This window comes from Rhipicephalus sanguineus, unplaced genomic scaffold (genome assembly GCF_013339695.2).
Source record: "Rhipicephalus sanguineus isolate Rsan-2018 unplaced genomic scaffold, BIME_Rsan_1.4 Seq304, whole genome shotgun sequence".
NCBI classification, from domain to species: domain Eukaryota; kingdom Metazoa; phylum Arthropoda; class Arachnida; order Ixodida; family Ixodidae; genus Rhipicephalus; species Rhipicephalus sanguineus.
Window position 1 is genome coordinate 194,459 of NW_023614978.1, and position 25,838 is coordinate 220,296.

At 46.1% G+C, this 25,838-nt stretch overlaps 1 protein-coding gene across 1 annotated transcript in view; it reads right to left on the reverse strand.

The window, feature by feature from the left end:
* Positions 1–25,621, reverse strand: part of LOC119376978 (WW domain-binding protein 2-like) — a 152,083-nt gene extending 126,462 nt beyond the window's left edge. Inside the window, 3 exon segments of the mRNA XM_037646630.2 lie at positions 5,729–5,753; positions 5,755–5,829; positions 25,389–25,621. Coding sequence (XP_037502558.1) covers positions 5,729–5,753; positions 5,755–5,829; positions 25,389–25,444 — 156 coding nt within the window. The 5' untranslated portion in view covers positions 25,445–25,621.
* Between the last annotated feature and the right edge of the window lie 217 nt (positions 25,622–25,838).

Here is a 25,838-nt window from a genome sequence, read left to right on the forward strand (position 1 = left end):
GAGCAGATAATTTTGCATCTGGGAGCACTTTGGAGCAGCGAATTTTACATCCTGGAGTGCAATACAGAAGCATATTGCATTAACATTCAAGCACCTGAGTACTATTAAGGGGCTCTTATGAAGGCTAGAAATATTTCGATTCATTGCAAATCTCATGGAAAAAATCATCTCAGGAGAACTCCATATTTCACTCGCTAAAAAAAAAGAAATAAGGGCTCATGCAGTTGAGTGTTCTGGATTAACCTCTTCGGCGATTATTTTCGACACTAGCAAATAAACAGAATACCGGATCAATAAAATTGCACTTCATGAAATAACATTCTAAATACATCTATGTGGTTATCAGCAGATATTGTAGACAAACGCCGTGATGTACAGTGCCGTCCACTCTTAGGGTGAACACGGCTCAGCGTGGCCGCGCTCTGCGGAGCGCCAGAGCATATAGCGCGGTCGCGCATCGAAACGAAACGGCGCAGGCGCACGGGAACACGCTGCTCTTGCTGTACTACAGTGAAGCAATCGCGGGCGTGACAGCACCGGCCAGCACTGCAGCAGTCGATGCGATGTAGTCGCTCCTGTGGATTCTTGTGCGCCTGCGCCACTGCGCTTTGATGCGCGGCCGCGCTGGATGCACTGGCGCTCCGCAGAGCGCGGCCACGCTGAGCCGTGTTCACCCCAAGAGTGGACGGCACTGTACAGCAGTGCCTTAATGCAAAAGAGCCAAACTATCTCTAATGCATTCCCCTAAGAAAACTCCAATGCGAAAGCCAGGTTCTTTTTCTTCTCGATCGACGGGTTGATCCTCCCCGTCCCTCTCTGCAAGCTTTCTGCACCTCACCTGGTTTTGCGCTAGCTCCATGATCGGCGGACTGATTACGGAAGCAGTGTAAAGCGACGATGTCATGCGATGGCGTCATCACGTGACATCACGATATATGACGCCATGATGACGTCACAAGTTTTGACGATCTATGACGTGATCATGACGCCATCACATGATTATTTTTGCATCAATCGACTGACGCCGCCGACGGCCAATTTTCGTGTTTGATAAAGCATCTGAGGCTTTCGCATTAATATTGCGTATTAAACGTTAACAACCTGGCCTTACATACCAAACTGTCCTCCACCATGTCACCTCTTTGCCATGCGCGAAACAGCTTCGCTTATCATCCACTTCAGAGAGTGAAATGGCTCCTCAAATGTTTATTGTGATAACAATTATATGGACACCCTCCGCGCATTTTCGCCGTCGCCATTGCCGTAATTTTCTGTATAAAGACCAAGTTAATAACATCACCATGCGCATTCTAGCCGCGGGTAAAAGCTCGCGAGCGCTGGCGACGAACGCGGCTAAAGCGGAGATTAAACTAGCCGGCCGTGTCTCCGTCGCACGGACAGCACATGAGACATCTTCCCGCGTGCGGGCCTGCCTTCGTTTGCTCATCAAACAGAGAGGAAACGCCCCGCCCGTCTTTCGTAAGGTGCATGAAAGGACTCCAGGGGAGCGGAAAGGGGGGGGGGGGAGGGGACCGCATCGTTCGAAGGGCGCAGTCGCTTGCGCGCGCGCTATCTCGAGGCATCAGGAGACGGCTCGTAAACTTGCTGCGCTCTCAACGCTTACTTCGTGTTTAGAGAACTCAGAGCAAGAAAACGCTTCGGTTCCTGGAGCGGCCATAGTCCCTTAAAGGGACACTAAAGAGCAAAACGATTTTTCTCGCATTAGTAAAGTCTTCCACGATACCAAAAACACCACGCTTGCTGCGAGAAGACGCTTAATAAGCGAGAAAACGCGCAAAAAGAAAATACAGGTGGCGACGCCACCTTGGATTTCCCGCACCATTTGCCGTGACGTCACATATTTTTGACGGCGCCTGCTTGGACCTACGTAGTTCCTAATCGGTTAAATCGAAGTACATTGTCCTCTGAGGGGGCCAGAGACTTGACATAACGAGTTTGTGGAAATTTCGTCGAGCCAGTGGCGCCAAAATACGTTAAATGCTCTTTGAAACCTTTTACGTCACGAATTACAAAGTTCGGCGCGAAATTTAAAAATGAAACTTTGAACTTGGTTTTCTCCTCTAATAATAAACCTATGGTGGTGAAATAAACTACACAAGAGTTCTCTGAGCACACTTTATCAATATAAACCAATTCATTGTTTCTCTTTAGTGTCCCTTTAAACCAGTGTTTTGTTGAGTTACGCGAGATCGGATCCAAAAGAGTTAGCTGCTAGCCTTACTTCGTTTAACAATACAATTTGTTGGTATCGCATTCATTGCTTCGCCCTTAAGCGAAACTGAGTTCTTTTAACCGTCAGCTATTGACCCCCGAAAGCGAGGGGCGGACGTGCAACATGGGGTAGCCGCTTCACTGTGGGCCGTCAGCGACGGGCCCGCTACTGACAGCTGCGCACTTGCGGCTGCTCCGACCAGGAGATATGCTTTTATTAATGAGATGTCATTTTTAAAAAGCAAGCAAAAAATTCGAATTGGAACCCTAGCACGTGAGCTCGAAAGGGCAGGGCCTTTTAGGGGGTATTTACCGCAGAGTGATTACAAACTCGGACGTGCTGGTATAAGCAATTACGAAAAAGCTCTTCCGAATGAAGATCCATGGATAAAGTACATCTGAGGAAAAGTGTGAACGCGTTTCCACCGTTCGCGTGCTCCCATAAACGCGAAGCAAGGAAAATTCGATACTGTCCCATATATCTACTGCTAGCGATCCCAGATTTCATTCCGCGATGTCCGGAAACAGAAGATGACAGACATTTTAGCAGCGCACATGTAGTTATTACTGAACATTGCTTTCCTTACGTGCCGTGCGACGCTTGAAACGAGCTATCAGCAGCGTTTCTAGAACAGACGACGTCCGCCGATGAACCGCCGTCGCACTTCCTCGCTACCGATAGGCCTAGACGTCACGCGCCTCTGCGGAGAGCGCGTTTTGCTGTCGAGCCGACTTGCAGAACAGAAGCTGCGTCGGCACCGTGCATGGAATCGTGGCTTACTCGAGACGCACGCGCGAGCGCTATTTATTCAGCGGAATAATTCTTGGTCCATGGTTGCGACTTTGGCAGCCCCAAGATCAAGCTGCACATGTTCTGACGCGCCAGCCGTGCGATTTCCGGTGATAGACGCCCCCAAACCCAAGACTTTGGCGCAGTTTGGCGCAATTTTCGTCGATATTATCAGGATGGCGCAGTAAATACAATTTGGCGCACTTTGGCGCAGTTGGCGCAGGAGTGGAATCACTGTATACAGTAAAACCTCGTTAATTCGAAGGCCTCGGGACCGAGAAAAATATCCCAATGAAGCGGGATTCCCAATTATCCGAAACAACGCGAAATCAAAGAAATCAGCCAGAAAACGTGATGTACGGAAGTCACACCTTTATTGTGGCAAGTCAGCCTACTTGGAGAAAAATTCCTCCATGCGTGACTGACGCGTTCGGTAGTTCCCAGCACTGAAAGTCATATTTTCCAGCCTGTCAATGAGGCGCAGCATCTCAGCCTCGCCGCCGTTGCACTCGACGAAGCTGCGCACAACACTCAAGGCATCGATGACATCCGCCAAAGGGGGTGCTCGGGAGGGCTCGTCATCGCTGTCAACATTAGAGGCCGAATCGGTCGATCTCGCAGCTATCTCGCTGTCGATGTCGGCGTAACACGTCTGCACTGTGCACTCGACATTTGCGTACTCGGAGAATCCGATTGGAGTGCACTCCCGTCCGCGTGCAAAGCCTCATATCGAGCGCAGAGAGTCTCCCCTTCTTCATCAAACGGGCAAGTGACAGCGGTGACAGCAAACTCAGCGGAGGTTGCCTCTTCTTTCACAAAACCTGCGTGCTCAAAACACCATCGAATAACGGTGGCCTCCACCTGCCTCCATGCGTGAACAATGAGGCAAATACCACCGAGGAGGTCAATGTTATACTCCTTTCCGTTGTCATAGCAAAGGAGCATTCGCTTCAACAGATTGTAGCGATATATTTTCCTGGTATGGTGTATGACGCCCTGGTCCATCGGCTGCGATAGCGACGTCGTGTTCGGGGGTAGAAAGACCAGCCTGATTGCCTGCAGGTTCTGAATGTCGCCGTGAGCTGGGCAATTATCGACGACGAACAAAACGCTGCGCCCTGCGGCCGCAAACTTGCGGTCAAGGTGCCGCACGTATTCTTCAAAGAGTGCAGCCGTCATCCAAGCTTTCTGGTTTTTTTAAAAGATCAGGTCATCCTTGGATGGCAGTCGTGCATTTTTAAAACAACGAGGCTTTTCTGTCTTCCCAATAACAAGCAGTGGCAGCTTGTGCTCACCGCACATGCTTGCACCAAACAAAACAGTGATTCTATCTTTGTTCTGTTTCCGCCCCTTAATGTATGCCTCCTTCAAAGCGAACGTCTTCGTAGGCAACATTTTGTAGAACAGAGCAGCTTCATCAAGGTTGTAAACATCTGCTGCTTCGTACTTGGCGAGTAGTGGAGCCAAGGTGTGCTGCTTCCAGCCGTCGACAACAGACTGATCCGCGCTGCCACTCTCGCCACAAACAGTCACGAATGTCAGGTTGTTGCGCTCCTTAAATCGGCAAAACCATCCATTGCTGCATTTAAACTCAGAATGTCCAAGTTGCAGCGCCAGCTGGTTGGCCTTCTCACGCAATATGGTCCCATTCACAGGAAGGTGTGCTGCGTTGGCTTTCTGCAGCCAGTCGATCAGAGCTGCTTCAACGTCGGCGTACGTAGGCGGGCGTACTCGTGTACGCTTTGACGAGTGCGTCTTGCTGTAAGCATCGAGAATTTTCTCCTTATTCTTGATGATGTTGCACAGCGTTGACAGAGGCACGTGGTGCTTTTCGGCGAGAGCCGTTTTCGACGCCGTCGACTTGCTGGCCTCTTCAATTAAGCACACCTTTTCGTGCAGGGACAAGCTCTTGTACTTCGGCATCTTCCTTCCAAGCACACCTCAATCAACTAATTCACAGGGAAGACACTCAAGCGGAGACAGGAGACAAATGGAGCAGTCGCACCGAATCGCACAATGCTCGCCAGCCGACATCCAAATGGCACAAAGACTCCACAAAACATTCACTTCGCTAGAGTGGCTAACATCGCTGTTGAGATGATGATGATCATGATCGCAACCGCACGCATCGCCGCCTGGCAATTGCTAAAACATGGCGTCTACGACGTATTTCCGGTAAAAAAAAACATGGCCTTCGAGATCCGTACATCAAAAAAAAAAAATGCACGTTTAGTTACAGCCTCCGAGATTCGCAACACCCTTTGCATATCTTGGAAGTCGCGGCCAAGTGTGCCAATTAACCGGGAAGTCGCAGACTGGCCGCACCAATTATCCGGTTAATTTACATGTAAAAATTTGGGACCGCGCAAATAATACAAATTATCCGGGATACCCAATTAACCGAGTACAAATTACCGAGGTTTTACTGTATATATACATACTTATACATATACGGTGCATGACGGTGGCGATAGGGATGGCAAAAACCAGCGGAGACTGTCCATATAATTGCTATCGCAATAAAACTTAAATACGACTACATCATCTCCGAGATATCTTGTAGGGTGTTAGAGGCAGCTGTAAGTGGCAATTAATCTCAGAGTTCAATGTTAAGAAGCTTCATGCTCTTGATCATGCATCACTTTTGGCAATGGCAACATTTGTGTTCTCAAAAACAACGTTTTTCACACAGGCTGAGACACTAACCCGGTGTGTGGTGAGGTAGATGCGCTTTCTTGGTGCCATGGAACTGATGTGCATCCGAACCCTCGAACGTCAGTTCCACTCCGTCACAGTAGAGCAGAATGCTGGCAAGAGAGAAGAGAACGCATGCAAGAGAACCGTCACAGCAGATTCCACAAGCTCAGATTTTCCCCACTGGCCTCAGAACATTCGTTTATCCTATTCTTGCTGGCATTACACTGTCCCTTCAGTGAAAGCTTGGACTGGACCCCACGATCCTGCAGCAAAGCACAAGCTTAAGAACCAGAGACTCTACACACTATTCTGGCTTGGCTGCCATCCATCTGTGTTGTCTGTGCGTGTACTTTCAAGACCACAACAGTCAAAGTGACAGTGCAAAATTCCTCTCTCAAAATTAACTGTGAAAAGCAGTGAACATAAATCGCAAGATAATGTTTTCCTTTTGTGTGTGCAAGTGCGCATTACAATTTTCCATTAAAATGCCAGCCTTACAAGCTCCTGTTCACACTACAACCAAAAAAGCTGTGAAACAGGAGCAGCTGCCCGTGCATGCAAGACTTGCTAAAGTTACACAGCCGCTAAACAAGTTTAACAGGATAACTTTGTAAAACAAGCAGAGATCCACCATTCTTCTAGCTGTCTATATTTTTTAAAATTTTTTTGTATACATACTGCAGGCCACATTCAGGCCGAAGCAGGAGTGCTGACGAAAAAAATCTTCATATACATAAAGTGGCAAACATTGCACATGGTCATTCAAAAAAGAAAATAAGTAAAAATACAAAAATATTAATCACACAACGTTGCTTTCCACACATGTAAGTTCAAGAAGATACAAAGTAAATTGTGCGACACTGGATTGTGAACACGTTACACATCAAAGTTGATATTTGCAATAACGTTAACAAATGTGTCTGCTGAAGCAGAGGAAAGTGCACTTTCGGAAACTGCACTATATATGCGATTACCTCAGCTTTTCCTCTCTTTGTTACCAAGTTTGGCAGGTTAACTACTGACTACTTCAGTGGCGTAAATCTAGTTAAATCACAAGCGGTGACACACATATTGCCATGGCGGCCATCTTGTTTTATTTTTATTTACGTAAAAGTAAAATCATGCTTTGAAATAATATTTTAAAAATGAGCATGGGTTCCCCCAGCTCAAGTAATTGCAATGTTCCATCGAGTCTTCTCCAAAAGCGGTCAAGTGGCGATTTCGATAGTCACACACAGCTGAACGGTATTAATGAGAACTAACAGACATTATTTTGTGTCTAAAAAACAAACAAAAACGAGCCTTTAAAAGTCATCTTCTTTCCTTCATTCATAGTTGAAGGGTATGGAACACAGACATTACAAAATAAGCAGGCATTAACAAAACAGTTATTGCACTATACTTAACTCTCAAGCAATTCAAATATATGGTGTTTGAAAGACAAATCTCAAGGGGGGACAATGCAAGGAGTGTCCCCCTCACCCTGAACACAAGAGGGGTCAGGACTCCCTGACTCCCCGGTGATTTACGTCAGTGCAGATTTTTAAAAGCTTCCTGATGGGCCTCACAATTTATGACTAAAATGCATCACTTTTTGTACATAAGATCAATATTTGTGTAGCTTGAAGCCCTATCAGCAGGACGACAGACTGAAGAAAGGGCAAAATCAAGTGGCTAGACTTGTAGGTAGTAAGTATAATCTATTTTATGAAGGAAAGACATTTGGTGCAACAGCATTACATGCAATTAAAATTTTCTGCACCAACAGTTGCTGTCATTGGGCATCAGGTGTATGGATTAGAGCTGTGCGAATAGCAAAATTTTGGTTGCAAAGAAAATCTGAATAATAAAGTTTGAGTGCAAATTGAATAGAAAATTTCTTGAACATTTTACGAATACCTTGAAGTGAAATCACAGAAAAAAAACTGCACAGGATCCCTAAGCATCTTTATGAGCAAAAAAGCATCTCTTTTGGCCAGGCCCAACTGATGTGGCGGACAAGGGCACGCATTGAGTTAGACGTTCCTCATCTGCTGCTTGGGTGGCCACCTGCCCAGTTTTAGACTGGCCCGACCAGTTTTTTAGATAGTGGGCCGGTTGGCGGTCCCCACCTAAGATTTGCTGCCAATGGCTGTTCTGTATGTCATAATATGCCATCATTTATTCTCTCGAGTGTTTTATAAGCGTCAGTTCAAATACAACGGTAGCTATTTATCATCAATCACCAAAACTCTCATGCTATTAGTCAGCCAGTTTTTAAGATACCTTCAAGCATAGCGATCACTGGAGCATGTTATTGCACATGTATGTATACAGGAATATCTGATACCTTTGTGGCATATGTGTGGTACACATTTTAACGTTTTTTGTCTGTGCAATATCACTGGCCTGGTGGATTCAGACACGAAGAAGAGCTTCTTATGGAAGAAATATGTGTGGTTCCTTTTCAGTGCAGCACATTTAGGGCACTAAGAAAAACCTCACTTACGTTTAGTACAAGGGTAATTTCAATAACGGGTATTTTTATGCCACAATTAGACTAGGCTAGCTCCGTGCTGTGGTTTTATGTACATTAATTAAGTTTATCTTGCTCAAGGAAAGCTATGCCCCATTAAATGGCACTGCATGCCGAAAACTTAATATGATGTCTGTTGTGCAACATTACCTTAATCTCTCGTAACTACCCCCTGAAAGGGTCATGAAGCACCCCTTGGGTTTGTTGAAAAACACATCCTGCGGAAAGCTGACATGGCTATGAATTGCTCAGCCAAATATTGCAGTCGTGCGCACCGCGTCAATGCTACCAAGCGGAGCGCAAAGTTGTTGTTTTCTCAGGCGCCCTCTTTTCAAACAAAGGCCGGTTCTCACTTTCGTCGGTGGGCGGGGCATCTGCCAGCCGACATCGCGTATCTGCTTCGCCGCGTTGCATAAGACAGCATCCTCACTGGCCGACAGCCGACATAAATCGAGAGCGGCGTTCGGATCAGATGCACTTCTTGCCATGGGGTGCCACCACTTGCCGGCACCACACTCCTCAGTCTGCTAACTTTACACGGTAGCCGCACTCACGCATGCGAATCACAGCGGGAGAGCGATCGCGTTGCATGAAGCGCGCTGACGTAACTTCTTTCCCGCGTGCCATCCCTCCCTATGTAGCTTCCAGTGCGCTCGTCGGCACGAGCAAAGAGAGAAAGCGCTGAGAGCGTGCACCAAACCCCCGTAACTCCGCTCATTCTTGACGGATCCCAGAAATATTTGCAGCAATAGATTCAGGAGGCAGTAAACTCCGATACTGAGGTCATTAGATCATTACTTTGAAAAGTGGTTCATGATCTCTTGAAGGGTAGCTCTTCTTTTTTTGGAGAAAGGTGTCTGCTGTTTCCCTCTCCTACTCTGTGCCAGTTGGCGTAGACGTCAGTTCCAGTGGGAGAGGTCAAATGTTTTCCACACGACTTTTGCGGATGCCGGATGAGTGGGCGATTTCACGTTAGAACGTAGTGCAAAACATAGCCAAACAGAAAACAATTCCTGTTTCACGGTAGCCTGTAGACCTGGCGGCAGCATGCTCTCCACTGCTTGAAAAGAAAACTGTGTTGCAGGCCGTCTGTCGCGTATGACACAGATTACGTAATGCACAGTATCGCCACGAGCTTGAATAACTTTAATATTTTGCTAGACACAATATAAATTAGAACAGACAATAATGCCAAGGAAAGTATAGGAGACATTATTTGTAATAATTGGGATATAAGTGTATAGACACAATATAAATGACAACTAACAGACAATAATGCCAAGGAAAGTATAGGAGACATTATTTGTAATAATTGGGATATAAATGTATAGACACAATATAAATGACAACTAACAGACAATAATGCCAAGGAAAGTATAGGAGATGTCATTTGTAATAACTGGGATATAAATGGATACATTTATATCCCAATTATTACAAATGACATCTCAATTACATTCCTTGGCATTATTGTCTGTTAGTTCTCATTTATATTGTGTCTCACAAAGAAAAACGAGCCCTTAAAAGCCATCTTCTTTCCTTCATTTAATAGTTTGCTGTACTTCAAGTGATACTAATGAATTTGATATCACAGGCTGATTTTGCAGCGCCAGGACATTATCCGGAAAACTTATTTCGGAAACGAGTCGATCAAGTACGAAACTGAAACCACGTTCACAGCATTAGCAACAGCCAACCATCAGTGGCAGACAGTGACACTGCATTCACAAAATGGCGATGAAATGCATTTCAAAGGGGCCCTGCAACACCTTTCAAGGTAATCTTTGAACAACTTCATTAAAGGAGTTTGCTGTCCCACAAATTGACTGCCACAAAAATTTTTAAAAATCCGTCAAGTATGCGCGGAGTTACAGGGATTTCTGGCACGCTGCAAGTGCTCTCTCCCTTCTCTTGTCCTGACATGCACCCTGGGACGTAAGCAGGCAGGGATGGCACGGGGGAAGGAAGCTGCATCACACGTCACGAGGACTCTCTCGTTTTAAATGCGAAGCATTTTTTAGGGAACCCCAGGCACTTTGAGCGTTTCTATCTACGTATCTATCTATCTAGCCGCCCACGTATGGGTGCTCTCGTGATCACCTCCTCAGCTTGGAGTAGACCGAAATTGGCATGGGGAGGTAAGAGGGTTTGATGAATATGACTGTCTGGTCATGACATGAATAATGCGAAAATCCTGCCGCATATGACGTCAAGGCAAGTGTGGCACATACCAGTATACCACGAGCCATGGTATAAGTGGGTATGCACCACAGGTGATTGACAGTTCATATCTACCCAGGGACGGCGAGAACAGACATTGGTAATTTAAATGCGAAAGCATTAAGAAAAACTGACATTGGCAGTGTTGGCCCAACGAATGGAAAAAATAAAATGCCCCCACCTCCCCGAAGAGAATCGTGAAGAAATGCGAATGCATTTCTTGCGCTGGGAGTACAAGGCGTAGTAATTGCCTTGAGAGGCACCCAGCCATGAGGCGTGCGCTTCACTCCATATATATATATACGTGCGAGCGCGCGGACGGGAGAGTGGGGCGCAGGGAGGAGAGAGAACGAACGGCAAGAGAAGGAGCGGCAAAGCACTGCACCTACCCTCTCCTACACTCTCTCCACACACGGGGAGCTCCGCCGAGCGCGCGATGCGAGCGCCCTCACACGCCACAGCGCGCTCTTCCTCTCCACTCACTCTCCACTACTCCGCCCGCAGCACCTGCTCCGGTTGCTAGGGGCGAGGATAAGCACGCACGCCTGCAGCTGTTGCTATGGGTGAGGGAGTGAGAGCGGAGAGATAACACCTGCCGGCGCGCAGACACCGACAGACGCCTGACATGCCCCGACTAAGAAATGCATTCGCATTTAAAATTATCATCCCAGCAAGACTCGAACTAAAGCATTCTGTGTGGCAGTCAGGTATTCTACCGCAGAGCCACACGACGTCTTGAAACTGTTTTGGAAAAAGACCCTATGGAGGCGTAATGTCAGTGCAAAGTCAATTGTGCTTGCAGTGCTGGCTATCTAATTTTAGAACAAAGCAGTAAAAATTAGATATGTTCTCCTGGTACAGGCGTCATGCCAGATTAACGGCAATTGTGGTTCCAGTGTTGGCTCCGCTTAACAAACACATATTACACTTGTATTCCTATGATTCAGGAAGCTATAGTCAAGCGTTGCTCAACCCCGCAGGAATATGCTAACGAAAGTTACATGTGATATTCACATAATCGCATCGTAGAGTGCACTTCGTTTCGATAATACTGATGTATGTGCTATAAAGTGAGTGCTGACATTACATCAGTCTATGAGTTACCCTTTAAACGCCAGTGTACTTGACGTGCCTGCAAAGCCACGATGTGCACACAACTACTCGCTTATAAAAGCACGTCAATGCACTTCATAACGCTTGGCTGAAAGCCATAAAATGCAGCACAGACAACTACTTGCTGATTGCTTCACACGTGAAACCGATTCCCACAAGGCGTGGGATCTGTCAATTTTTCCTTCGAACGTGCGGCTTACTTTCACTGGAATCACGAGCGAGCACATCGTGCCATCTCACAGTGGTTGCGGTAACTATGCAGCTCACAATGCTCAAACGAGCCAATGGCCGTGGACTTTGGGCTTATGGCACGATTTGTCAAGAGAGGTACGAACAATTTCTAGCTGACTGAGAATTAATTGCAAGTATGAGACTGCATGCTGCACTATAATGTTTGGTTCACATGCTCTCGGGAGCCTCGACTATCGATCAGCAGCGTTTTCTGACCACGCTCATTGCAGGGCCCTCTAGTCCGCACAGGCTCACTTTATGCTTGACTACAGTCTGAGTGTGTCAACCTTGTTCTCAGTCAAGTGTACATGGTGACACGCACCTTGATTATGAACACTCATATCAATGGAAAGTTATTTCACATGTTGAGGACAGCTACGTCGCGTCTATTCTACGTGATTCAGGCAGCAGTGCAAAGAATCACATGGATGTGGGACAGCGCTAACAACTCAGTGTTTATGGTACATGATCACACAAATAAATAAATATATATACAGAACAACCCACAAAAGAAAAAAAGGGGGAGGGGGCAGACAAAGCATTTAACCACCAAATCAAACGGGCAGCTGATGCGAGAAAACTGCCATTTCCTTCTCCGGTAAACGGATTGATGGGCAAGCTTACAATGTCTATTTTGACATTTCCTCGCGAGTTGGTCAGAATTCGTTGTCCATGTGATTCTTTAATGTTACTGCCTCCATTATGTACCACCAATAGACATCAGTCTGCCATTTGGTCCTATTCTGTATGCCCAAAAAACCCGTGTCCATGACTGGTGCAAACAAAGGAAGGAAAACATTCAGCTGATGTCTACGGCCTAGTTCCACGGGCCAAAAATGAGAGAATATCCGGATCTTGATGACAAGCTAGCAGGCGTCTCAAGCAGCTACATTTAGACCAAGCTTGTCAAGGTAACGACCTTGAAACGGCACACGATCGAGGCATGTCCAGAAATGACCTTAAAGCCTGAAGGAAAGGAAATGACCTTCGCTGGAAAGGAAAGGAAATGACTTTCGCTGAAGGAAAGGAACTGCTACCAGAAAACTTTCTATGAGGGACAATGTGCCCTTTTTTTCTTCTGATCATCAACACAACGGCACGGCATAGTTTTTAAAGCATCCTGTAAACATTTACACGTAGATGTAATATTTATTTAGAGCTCTCGAAAACTGGGCGTGCATTGCAATTGATTAAGTACAGTATAAGCAGGCTGGCGCTTGCCCTTTACGCTGCACTCTCATAGCCTGTGTGCAGTACTGAAGCTACGTTGTCTAAAATAGCGTCCAGTCGTGGTGACAGCCAATAAGCTTTAGACATGTTGAATTTCGCGAGGAGAACTGCGTTTGCACGCATCATTTAGAAGCGCTGTGAGAAGCGAACGAAGCATTATATTTATTTTGCGAAAGTTCGAATACTTCGAGCAGTAAAATTCCAATGTGAATGAATAGCAAACAGTACTCGAAAAAATATTCGAAAGGTCGAATATTTGCACGCCCCTAGTATGTACGCACTCATCGACATGATTCTCAAAGTACACTGTTAATAACCTAATTTCATGAGTAGGCTCGCCTGTCAGTAATTAACCAAGGTATAATGCAATCATCAGCCATAAAAACAAATTTTGTAAGAAATGTGGATGCCAAAAGTTGGCTTATCAGAAACAAGCTAAGCTTTAAGAAAATAATGCCTGAGAAGTGAAACATTTCCTTCCTCAGAGCACAAGTCATCAACCGATACTAGCTACCACATAATAAAGTGGCTGACTGGGCTAGTTGGTTGTGCATACTTAAGGTTAACAGCGTGAAAATAACACACGGCGGACAGGAAAAGACGAGACAAGCGCTTGTCTCGTCTTTTTCCTGTCCGCCGTGTACCAGAGCAGCCAGCAGAGCCATCGTGAGGGGTGCCTTCCTTTCAGCAGCAACTCGAAAGTGGCTGCCGAGACCTTGTACACTTGCACCCTCCTCACTGGAGCACCAAGCATTTGGCTGCTCGAGTGATTAATTGAACAAACACTAAGTGCTTCGGGGCCCTGTTTTATTAACACGCCGCTTTATTAGCCTTGACACACGAGAGCGAGCCTTGCATCACTACTTGGGAACAGAAAACTCTTTGCTCTGCATTCAACAAGTTGACAAGACTGGCTGCGGGGCCCCTCACCAAGCCACACTTAGACCTGTGTGCGGGACCCTAAGTCACCGGCGGCGGTGTGTGAATGGCGGGGTTCATCAGTTCGGCGGCGGCGTGGCGTGGGCAGGGAGGGGGGGTTAGATTATAGAGGTTGGGGGAGAGAAATTTGTCCCTTGAATTTTGAAAAAGATTTGTTCCAATGAAAAAGCGAAGCTGTGAATGTGATAGCGACATGCCGTAATGTTATACGAACCAGCATGAAACTTGGGAACAGTCTGAGACCCTTGTTAAACGCATCTGCACTGCCCAACTTGGATATGACCTGACATCAGCTCAAAGGGCACATTGGGTAGGCCGTTTTAATGAACGGAGAAAAAGACCAATCATTGTGAACTTTTCAACTGATAAAGAAAAGGAGGCCATCCCAAAGAAAGCTAAGAACTTCAAAGGTACACAGTATAGCGTTGAGCAGGATTATTCATTTGAGACGCGTACGTTGCGAAAGAAACTTTGGGAATACGTTAAAGTGAAAAGGGCGGATAAGAAGAACCAGGTTAAGCTAAAAGCCGATAAACTGATTATAAATGGCAGAGCGTTTAGATCGGACGATGAAAAGGAAGAAGTCGTTGCCTTGTCTAAACGATGACATGAAAATTCTACTGCTTGCATTCATCGCGATTTAATTATTGCAGTGGTAAATTACCGAAGTGTAATAAACAAAATAGATGAGTTTGCTGGCTTGGTTGAGTCTGCGAAGGCAGATATCGTGTTCGGTACAGAATCCTGGCTCGATCCATCCACCGCTGATAACGAAGGGTTTCCCAACAACTAACTGCCTATCGTAAAGATAGGCCAAGTCTTGGCGGTGGTGTTTTTTGTTAGTTCATTTGTCCCTCTCATCCTGTATTCTTCACATCAATAATGACGCAGTCGAGTCGGTTTGGTGTACTGTTGCAGTGGGTAACAATTTTTCTTTCGTGGCTGGGGCGTTTTATCGACCACCATGCGCAAACTTCGGAGCTATGTAAATATTAGGTGATATCGTTTCACAGGCGTCTGACCGTATTATATTATTAGCGGGTGATTTTAATTTACCCGATCCAGAGTGGAAAAAGGACTGGTGCGAGGTGTTGCATGCCAGCCGTACTAACCTAGAAATGAAAAACATTGTTGATACTGTTGGGTTGATACAGTACGTTTTGGAACCCACAAGACAATCATACCCTTGATCTTCTCTTTGTAACTCGCCAAATGTAGTAAGTACTGCTCATATTATTCCAGGTATTAGCGATCATCAGGTTGTTGTAGCAGGCATTAGAACAAAAATTCAGAGAGTAAGAAAGCGTGCCAGTAGAAAGGAGTTCTTTTTTGATAAAGGCGACTATTCGTCAATTTCCGCAAGTCTTCTCGATTATTTGCCTGTATTTGAATGTTTGGCAGAAGAACACAACGTAGATTACTTGTGGAACATATTTAAAAACAAGTTACTTGAATTTTCAGAGCAGTTGATACCGAGTATTGACTTGGATAAGCTTAAGAAGCGTAAAAAGCCATGGGTGACTTACGGTATCCTGAAACTAATTAAGAAACGAAGGTGCGTATTTAAAATATGCAAAAAAACAAAAGGTAAAGTTCATTATAAGAAGCTACAGGAACTAACACGGGAATGTAAACACGCGTCAGAAAATGCAACGTAGCACTTCTTCAAATGATTAAATAAAAATATGACTAAATTCTAAACCTTTCTGGCAGTATTTAAAGGGACGTGGGTCTGATCCCGTTGGAATAAGTGAACTTATTTTCGATGTACGCACTCTTTCCGACGATGCAGAAAAAGCGAAGTGCTTAAATAATTACTTTCAATCAGTTTTTCTTCCTAAGTGTGCATTGAGCTCACCCTTGCCAGGTAGTTGTGTTCCTCTTATGCAACCACTCGATATTATGTGTTAGCGGCATTGAGGCCTTGCTCGGGAATCTCGACGAAAGTAAAGCTACCGGTCCTGATGGTGTCTCTCCAAGAGTACTAAAACAGTGTGCTCGCCCCATTGCGCTTTATCTTTATCTGATCTTTGAAAATCATTATGTACTGGTCAGTTGCCGCAAGACTGGTGCCGCGCAAGACTGGAAGATAGCAAACAAAGTCCCGCTTCACAAAGGAAGTTACAAAAAAGATGCCACAAATTATAAACCTATCTGACTTACATCGATATCGTGAAGATTATTGAACATAATATACAAAGCTATAATGAAGCATTTGTTGGATTACGAGTTAATAAGAAGGCTCAACACAGTTTTCGTAAAGGCTTTCATGTACAACCCAGCTTCTTGAGTCCTATAACGACCTAGTATCTGCAATTGATTTAGGTGGGCAAACAGACTGCATCTTTTTAGACTTCAGCAAAGCCTTCGACACTGTTTCCCATCCTCTGCTCCTTGAAAAATTACGAATACTCAAGATAGATGAAAGAATTTTTAATTGGATCGAGAATGACCTGGCACGCCGCCAATGTGTTGTCTTGAATGGCATTAAATCGGATTTTCTTGAGGTCATGTCATGGGTCCCACAGGGATCTGTGTTGGGGCCTTTGCTATTCATAATTTTTATTAATGGGTCCATAGTGACATTAACATAGGCAAAAGCTCAAGTATAAGGCTCTTTGGTGATGATTGCGTTGTTTACAGAAAAATCCAGACTGAAGCGGATGTCCTTGAATTACAGGCTGATCTCGGAACGTATTCGTCAATGGTGTCTAAGTGGCAAATGAATTTAAACACGAATAAGCGCGTCCATGTGTGTTTTACAAAGAAGAAAAAAAATTAATTGATGCAAAATTATCATTTAAGTAGAAATAATTTAGACAAAAAATTCAAGTACAAATATTTGGGAGTGTGACTGTCGCATGATTGTTCCTGGAAGGCGCATGTGGATTATGTGGTTTCCAAAGCCGTAGTAGCATTGAATTATATCCAAAGGAATTTGAGATGTGCAGATTCTAGCCTTAGAAGCACAGCTTACCTCACTTGTATTTGACCGATTTTAGAATATGCCTGTACTCTTTGGGACCCATCACAAGTAGGTTTGATTAATAAATTGGAAAGAATTCAAAACAGAGCAGCCAGGTTGTCTTGGGCCAGCATGGAAAAAATCACAGTTGTACCGAATGAAAAAGGAGTTAACTGGGAGTCACCGTTGTCCCGTCGTAAACAATTTCGTCTGAAGCTTTATACCAGATATTTCATAAAGAAACGGAATAGGCGTAGCATTTACTTAAAAAAGCCAGATTATATTTCTCAACGCACAGACCATGAACACCTAATAAGGCCATACCGGGCCAGGACGAACCTGTATGCCAACTCGTTTTTGTTAAAACTATTAACCAATGGAATCTGAGCAAGTGTCCAGTGTCAATGAAAATGTATTTTTTAACCACGAAAGTGTTTATGCCGGGGTCCACCAAGACTTCAGTGACGTATTTCCGTCACGGAAATGACGTCGAAAAAATATACACAATCAGATGACAAAGAAAAAAAGGTTCCGTCAACGGGCATCGAACCCACAACCGCTCGGCCCGCAACAACAGATGCCAGGCACGCTATCCACTGCGCCATGGTCACAGACTCTGGAGGCTTTACGAACACGCCTTTTACATCTACCACTCTCACGGTCGGCTGGGTGGTGTTGACCTCTGGGAGTGGTAAGGTAAAGTAATTCGTCATTGCTGTGGCCTCCGCGACTAGCCACCTGCAACGCGTTATGCGTCGTCCCATTCGGCGCGGTTTTCAATAGAAGTTTACTTTTGTCACTGCCTTACCACACAGCGAGGTGGCGACCTTGCCCAAGCGGTCGTAAAAGCGTCGGCCTCGCTCAGCATCACGCCAATACAAACCAAAAAAGCTTGCGACGCTGCGCCTGCCTCACCTGGCTGTAACACCGCGTTCCAAGCTCACGCGCTCACCCCCGAGAAAAATCGCGGCGGGCTACTGGGCGGCACGACGCGCTTTGCGTTTCCCTCTAGTCCGGCCGTGGTGTTCAATCACATTTTAGCATGCCGCGGGATGGCGACCAAGTTCTACATCCAATATGCGCCGCTCTTATGGCTATCACACCTCGTTCTCTGACTATGCTTTCACCGTTAACTAATACAGCTACACAAGGGTTTGTTTAATCATTAGCATGGACGTTAGTCATCGGGATGGAGATGTACCACCATCATAAAAGTGGGTGCATACACGTTAAACGCGCCATTAGCTGCCAGACATCAATATACATTGTGCAAACTCTCTTATATCAATGTACAGTAAGCATTCAGTTACTTCTGTAAGGGCACGCTTTACTTTGTGTTATTACGATTCCTATGACGGAGGGATCAACCGTGTTTTTTGTTTCAATTCTGTAACCCTCTGCTGTAACGCCTTGAGGCAAAGCAGGGATATGTAAGAATAAAGAACTATGGCTAGCAGCTAACTTTTTGATTCGATCTCGCATAACTCTACAAAACGGTGTATTGAATACGGCCGCTCCTGAGAAAGAAGCGGTTTTTGTGCAGTTCGTAATATCAGTGCTCGATCATGAAGCGGTGAGATCACAGTGCGTACAAGGGTATACGAGCAATTTGCTGACGTCTGCCAAGATAGCTCGCGTGCCAGTGCTCCTGACCGCATTCTTATAGTGAAAGTTTAGGGTTTCTACTCGAGCCACGCAGCCCCTCTCCTCTCCCGGCGTCTCTTCGTGCTCCTTCTCTCAGCGAAAGAAGAGCGGGGCGTTTCCTTTCTGGCCTCAAAACAGGTCTCGCACGCGGGCTGATATAATCGCATGTGCCCTCCATGCGACGGAGATGGCCAGCTTGTTTCATCTGCTTCAGCCATGTTCCTCGCCGGTGCTCGCAAGCTTTTACTCGCGGGTAGAAATGCGATGCAAGGAGGGATGTATCGATTTGCACTTTCTACGGAACATGATGGCGACGGTGAAAACCTGTCCATAGTGTCCATATAATTGCTATCGCAATAAAAAAATTCGAAAAACCATGGATGCGGGCTAGCCTCCGTTGGAAGAATAAAATAATCCGGCGCCTTTTTCATTGGTTTAGTTCTCGCCTTCACTGCCCTTCTTACAGGTGATATCTCCTCGCCACTTGTTTCTTTATAAAGTATGCGTACAATGTCACAACTAAGCGTTGAACCTATCAGGATTTCGCGCTTGTCGGCTACACTCTATTATCTCCCCTTTTACAGGCAGAAACACACAAAATGGAGCGAAATCAGTTGATCGCGCACGGTGGCCATGCGAAACAAGAAAGAATGGGTGGGCGACTGCATGGCAAAGCAGGGTATGAGAGAATCACAAATGATATTTCTCGTATGTGGACCTATCGAGAGTATGTACCCCAATGATGTCACGTGAATCACCGTTATGGAGTCACTAAGTGCACCAAACAGATGAGAAACGCTAAGAGACAATAACGTGCTTATTTTTTAACAGCGAAGCTATTCTAGCACGGCGTAAGGTGTCTGACCGTGCCCGAAAACTATCACCATCAGGAACGGGTATGTGCCACAGAATTTGGGCAAATCCGCTACGGCATGGCCTGTATAACCCTGATGGGTGAGAGAATGACTACAGAGAGAGAGGGAGGAAAGAAAGAAAAAGAGAAAGAAACAGAGAGACAGAAAGAAAGATAGAAAGAGAAAATTCTTCACGGAGCCGAGCAGCAACTGTGAACTTTGATTCTAAGGGCTCGGTCGCAATCGCTGACGCCCGCGCTATCTTGGCAGGGATCAACGGTTGGCTCGTATACCCTTCTTTCTATGTGCTGCGCTCGCAACGCGAAGAGTCTGTGCGAAAAGCGCAGCTCTCCCTATAGTGGCCGTGTTCTGTTACACCAGCGTTTTTTGTAGAGTTACACGAGCTCAGATCCAAAAGAGTTAGCTGCCAGCCTTACTTCGTATAAACATTACAATTTGTTGCTATCGCATTCATTGCTTCGCCCGTGCGGTGAAACTGATTTTTTTAACATAAGCAAAGGTATAATGTTGAAAAACTTGCCTTGTGAGAAGAGCCAGGGTCAGGGCCAGTTTGGTTGTTCATAGTGTATACTTTATCGCGCTGACAGTAGACGAAAGTTACGTAGCTATGTGTTGTCCCGTGTCCCTTCCTTCTACGTAGCTTTCGTCTACTGTCAGCGCGATAGTATTCGCAACTTTCACGGCCTATAGGTGGCGCGACTGTACATCCAACATGGCGGTCGTTGAGATTATCGGCCCGCTGCAGACGATTTAGGAACGTACATGTTTGGCGAAGAGTTCAGTTCTTTGCGCTTCGGCTGCACTCCGATTTATGTTTTAGTGAAAGCAGGGTTGCGGTGACATATTATAATAAGTAAAGGAATGTCGGTTACGTGACTGGAACCTCATTAGGAAGATAAATATGCACACAATTGTAAATAAAGCAAACACACTAGTCGCGCTACTTGCGGCGCTTAATCGCGTGTTGCAACCCCCGCTGTGTTGTTAGCACGATATGGTAGTAGGAGACTCAGTAAAGATGTCTCACTAATATCAGAGACATTCTCGGAGACATGCTTTATCTCATTTCTGCTTGCATTGCATTCTGCCGCGTAGCTAGCTCAGCTCCCTTCAAAAGCACGAAGTAATGTAAGTAAACGAAAAAAAAAAAGATGTGTTGCCCTTCGAGACCGAAGCACAAGAACCATTTGAGGCATGTGCGATTATCGGAAATACGATTTTATTGCGCTTTCTTGGTAAAAAAGAGAAAAAGTAAACAGCGGAATGCCACAATAGGTCGACAAGCAGCGAATGAAACCAGCACAAGACGCAATTTTCACGTTTAAGATGTAACGTTCCTGTTATCATCCTACGCTTTCGGTGTTTATGAGAAGTGCAATAAGTAACATCGTACGGGACAGGGACGAAAAAACAGCGCCATCAGCAAGTAATACCGAACAAAAAGAGCTGGAGATGTGAAGGTCACGGAGGCACTTCACAGCCACTTCAGACGTGGAATGGTGGGATGGACGCTTTGAAAGCGGACTTTTCATTATATTCTAGAGGCGGAACGCATTCCTTATCAGTTCTGGTACTGTCTGCACAGCGACTGTGTTGAGCGGAGGAACGAAGCGCAAGAAAGGTGATATGAGGTAGTAGACATATACTAAAACACAAAATGGGATTCTACATACATTCATGGGCCTTGGTTATTTGCTTGCGAAGTTTAACCCGCTTAACCACTCACGGGTTTTCGAGGCGCTAATCTGAAGGGGAGGCTTTTGCTTTGCCTCCCGCTGTACGCTGTGAGCACCGAGGCCCGCAGTAAATCAGTTGCCTTTTTCTTTTATTTTCCGTTCACATTGAGGAACCGAAATTGTCACTTATCGAGACGTGCACATCGTCGCAAAACGACCCCAAATGAGACAAAACAAGTGGCAACATTCGCTGACTCAAGCGGGTCCAACATTTCAATAATCTCAACAGAGCTTCCGGCGGCCACCACTCGGCGGCGCCACGGTACCTGGAAGTTGCGAATACAATTGCCTTGTGAGGCAACCTCACCATGCATTGTGTTTGCTGCGGCTGCAAGCCCCTGTTCAACTGCTCGCATTCGCTAGCCAGAAATTCTGACCAGCTCACGAGGGAAACCACTGATGCAATGGAGATAAAAAACAGAGATGCTCTCACTTGAAAACACGTCGTGTTGGTTTCAACTGGACGGCTACATTTTCCTCACCCTTTGCGCAGTGTTGTACATAACGTGCAATAAAAACTTGCCTCGCTCTTTCGTCACCCTTCGTGCCAATTGTGACCCCTTTCATTGAAGCCCTCATGTCGTGGCGACTAACACAGAGCATGCTCACAGAGGCTCCCTTAGATACGCTGTGCGAAGTCAGTTTCGCCACAAAAGTTGTCTTTGGGATGATCACATTATAATGAAGCCAACCGTCTCTAGAATTGAACAAATGCTAATGAATGCTATACAAATAAATATAATATTCCAAGTGAATTTCGGGCATTTATGCAATGCGCAGGTCTAATCAAGCACTAAAAAAATTGGCATTTTCGGAACTATTTTCAAGAAATAACTTTGGATGTAGAGAATTAAAGATATGTGAGGTCGAAGCAAGTCAACTCTAGATGCAACACAGAACATTACTTACTTATTGCCTTGAGAACCTCAGGCACAACAACGCTATATTCTATTTTCCCACCAACGTACCTAAAAATTCGGCAGATCCCACGTACCGTGGGAGTCATTGTTATGCGAAGCATGCGGCGGGTAGGTGACTGTGGCGTAACTTTTTTGCTGAGCGACACGTTACCAAATGGCGCTAAAGATTTGTATAACTTTTATACGCACACTTATATATGTTGAAGAGCCGCATATGTGTTATATAACCAGTTGTTTACGGTTGGGTAACGCTGCCAATGGCAACGTGGGTATGACCAACACCAGAAGCGGTAAGCTGATATGTAGAGTACGCCCCGCCGCGGTGGTCTGGTGGTTATGGCGCTCGATTGCTGACCCGAAGGTCGCGGGATCGAATCCCGGCCGCGGCGGCTGCATTTTCGATGGGGGCGAAAATGTTTGAGGCCCGTGTACTTAGATTTAGGTGCACGTTAAAGAACCCCAGGTGGTCGAAATTTCCGGAGCCCTCCACTACGGCGTCTCTCATAATCATATCGTGGTTTTGGGACGTTAAACCCCAATATTATTATTATATATGTAGAGTACGTGTCCCGAGAACGCACACACGTTTCACGGACGCTTGTGCATGTGTGCAAGAAGTTCTTGACAGTTCTTGAACAAGGGCATCATCACCGTGATCAGTGAGCACCAGCAGCTGGTCATGACTGCTTATAGGATCCGGTCGAGATCGTGGTGACGAGGGGTCCATGTGTAGTGAAGTTTGTGGTATAGTAGAGCTGTTGGAATTCGTGGATGCCTCGGTCATTTCGTCGACAAATTGTCTGTCGACAGAGCCGGCGACATGTCGGAACCTGAAGCCACCCTTTGCGTTGGTGAGGTATAGGCCGTCGAGACTGGTAGGCCTGGATAGTGCTACGTAGACCAACATCAGTGGATGGTGTTTGTCGTATTTGTAGACTACCTGGGCGTATGTGGCCTACGTAGCCTAGTCTACAAAGCGGCTGTCAATCAATCTGGCATCATCCTCGGTCAGCATGAGGCCATCGCCAGCCTCGTAAGAAATGAAGCGGACACTGCGTCGTTCTGGCGGACAAAGTGCACTTTACGGTGCGGTGCTGTGGATATCATATGTAACTTTCGTTAATGTATTCCTCCGGGGTCGAGCAATGCTTCAGTATAGCTTGCTGAATCAATCATAGGAATACAAACGTAATGTTTATTAGACTGCTATAAAAAGCGGAGCAAACACTGGAACTACAGGTGTTAATCTGATATGACGCCTGTATCGTAGGAGTAGACATCGTAGGAGTATCATGTAGTGTTTATTGCTTTCTTGTAAAATTAGATAGCCAGCACCACAACCAAAATTGACGTGCACCGATATTACACCTGCGTAGGCTGTTTTTACAAACCAATTTATAGACCTGGCGTGGCTCAGTGGTAGAATATCTGATTGCCACGCAGAATGCTTGGGTTCGACTCCTGCTGGGATCCTAATTTTCATTCTTTCCATTCGTTGAGTCAACGCTGCCGATGTTCGTTTTCCGTAACGCTCTAGCATTTAGGTTAACAATGTCTGTTCTCGCCGTTAGTGGGTAGATATAAACTGTCAATCACCTGTGGCGCATACCCGTACACTGCGGCCCGTGTAAACGGGTATGTGCCACACGTGTCTAGTGGAAAGGGTTTGACGACGTACGCGACAGGACTTGAACGTTATTCATGTCATGACCCGGCAGTCATATTCGTCAAATCCTCTTACCCTCCCATGCAAATTTTGGTCTACACCAAGTTAAGGAGGTGATCATGAGAGCACCCAGACGTAGGCGGCTAGATAGATAGATAGATAGATAGATAGATAGATAGATAGATAGATACGTAGATAGAAACGCTCAAAGTGCCAGAGGTTCGCTAAGAAATGCTTCGCATTTAAAAATGTGGTCAAAATGCATGCATCTTCGGTAGGAATTCACAAGCAGGTAGCTTAACGCTTTGGTGCCTCATGAAACAGTATGCTGTGCCAAGAGGCTTAGCTGAACATGCCCGTCATGTGCAGTGTCTCGAGGAAATGCATGCAGCAGTACGAGGACACCTGTTTGACTGTTTTGCTCACACCACATCAACCAATAATCGCGATTAAATTGTTATTCAGAAAATTGGAGAGTCAGAATTTCCCAGGACACGGCACTACTGCCAAAAAACTCCAGTGCTTGCGAATGGACGTACAGAGCTACATTTGACCCGGGGCCAAGACTTCCCTGTCCCCCCTGACTCTCAAGGCCAGGATGAAGAACTATGTTGACAAGAGGGATATTTATGCCCAGAAAGCAAGGTCCTTCCACCAGTGTGAGCAACACTGGGCTTCATTTACAGCAACCCTAATGAGTCAGAACAAGATGCGGTGCCCACGAAACACCGGGATGGTGCGTGCGTTTCTCCGCATCAGTGCATTCTTCTCGCGGTACTTCAAGCTAGCAAAACAGTTTCAGACAGCAAGGGATTAACTTTCGCGAAAAAATTTTGCATTCGTCGCGTAGACATATTTGGCAGCCGGCGTCGAAACGCATTAGAAACAGTCACAACCAGCTGCTTATTCGGGCACACCTTTTTCCGGGCCCACGGTGCTGAGACGACGCGCATTGAGCACGTATCCTACACAGCGGCCGCATCATTTGAGTGGCACGTACTCGAAAAGCAGCAGCGCCGTGATAAACACAAAAACGTCTACAGCTTATGGCGCTTCCCGAACAGACACCTCGGCTGAGCCTTGCATTCAGCACAGCAGGGTGCATGAAAATCTAAACGCGGCACGGAGAGGCGTGCCGCCCACTTGCTGTTGTCCATAGAAAGCTGCACCGATGACGGTCTATCGTCACCGACTGTAGTCTACGTTCGCGTACCGCACGCGAAGGTAAAAACCGAAGATCGCATCGCCAACCGACTGCGGCAAAGGATTTCCACATGCGACCGATGCGATTACCTGGCGCGACAACCGACGGGGCAGTGACAGCGAGCCGTCTGCAGAAAAGTCTCGAAACGCAACCGACTGCTGCTGTTCACTGCGGCGGCATCCGCTAGCTGACGCAATGGGTTGCAAAGCGCGGCATATCCTTCGCATTGTCGGGCCGCTCGACAAAAAAAAAAAAAAAAAAAAAAAAATACGCATCCAGAAGCAACGGCACGTCATTTGTAAAAACCGTCCACACGCACTTATGTTCCATCGACCAACACCATGCCGAAACGTCGTCGACAGCGGTCATCACTCATTAAATGAGAAGCTTATGACAGGTACGGAAACTTACAACTCGCCTTTGAAGATGAGAACGCCGCCCGGCGCATGAGCAGTGTTCAGAGACATGGTGCCGCCTCGTAGTATTCCTCGACACTTCCTCGGCACTTGCAATGTTTACTCAAGAACGGTTGCTCACAAAACGGATAACAACAAGCTGCCTCAGCGCTGGCTTGCTGTTACTCGGCTATTGCGCACTCATTGGCAATATGGTCATATGGTACGTACAACATACAAGATATGGAGGGATGAATGCTGTATCAGCGCCTCCTCTATTTTTTAGATGCCCGTCAGTTCGTGCGCCGAACAATAGGAGCTCGCGGGACGCCGCGCTTCGCACGTTTGCCGCGAAGCGGCGCTGCCAGCTGACACTATCGCCGGCCTGTCGTCTGCTCTGGACGAAGGTTCGTTCGGTGATGCTCTGACTGTGCCATCTATAGCTTTGAAATTCGTGAACAACCTA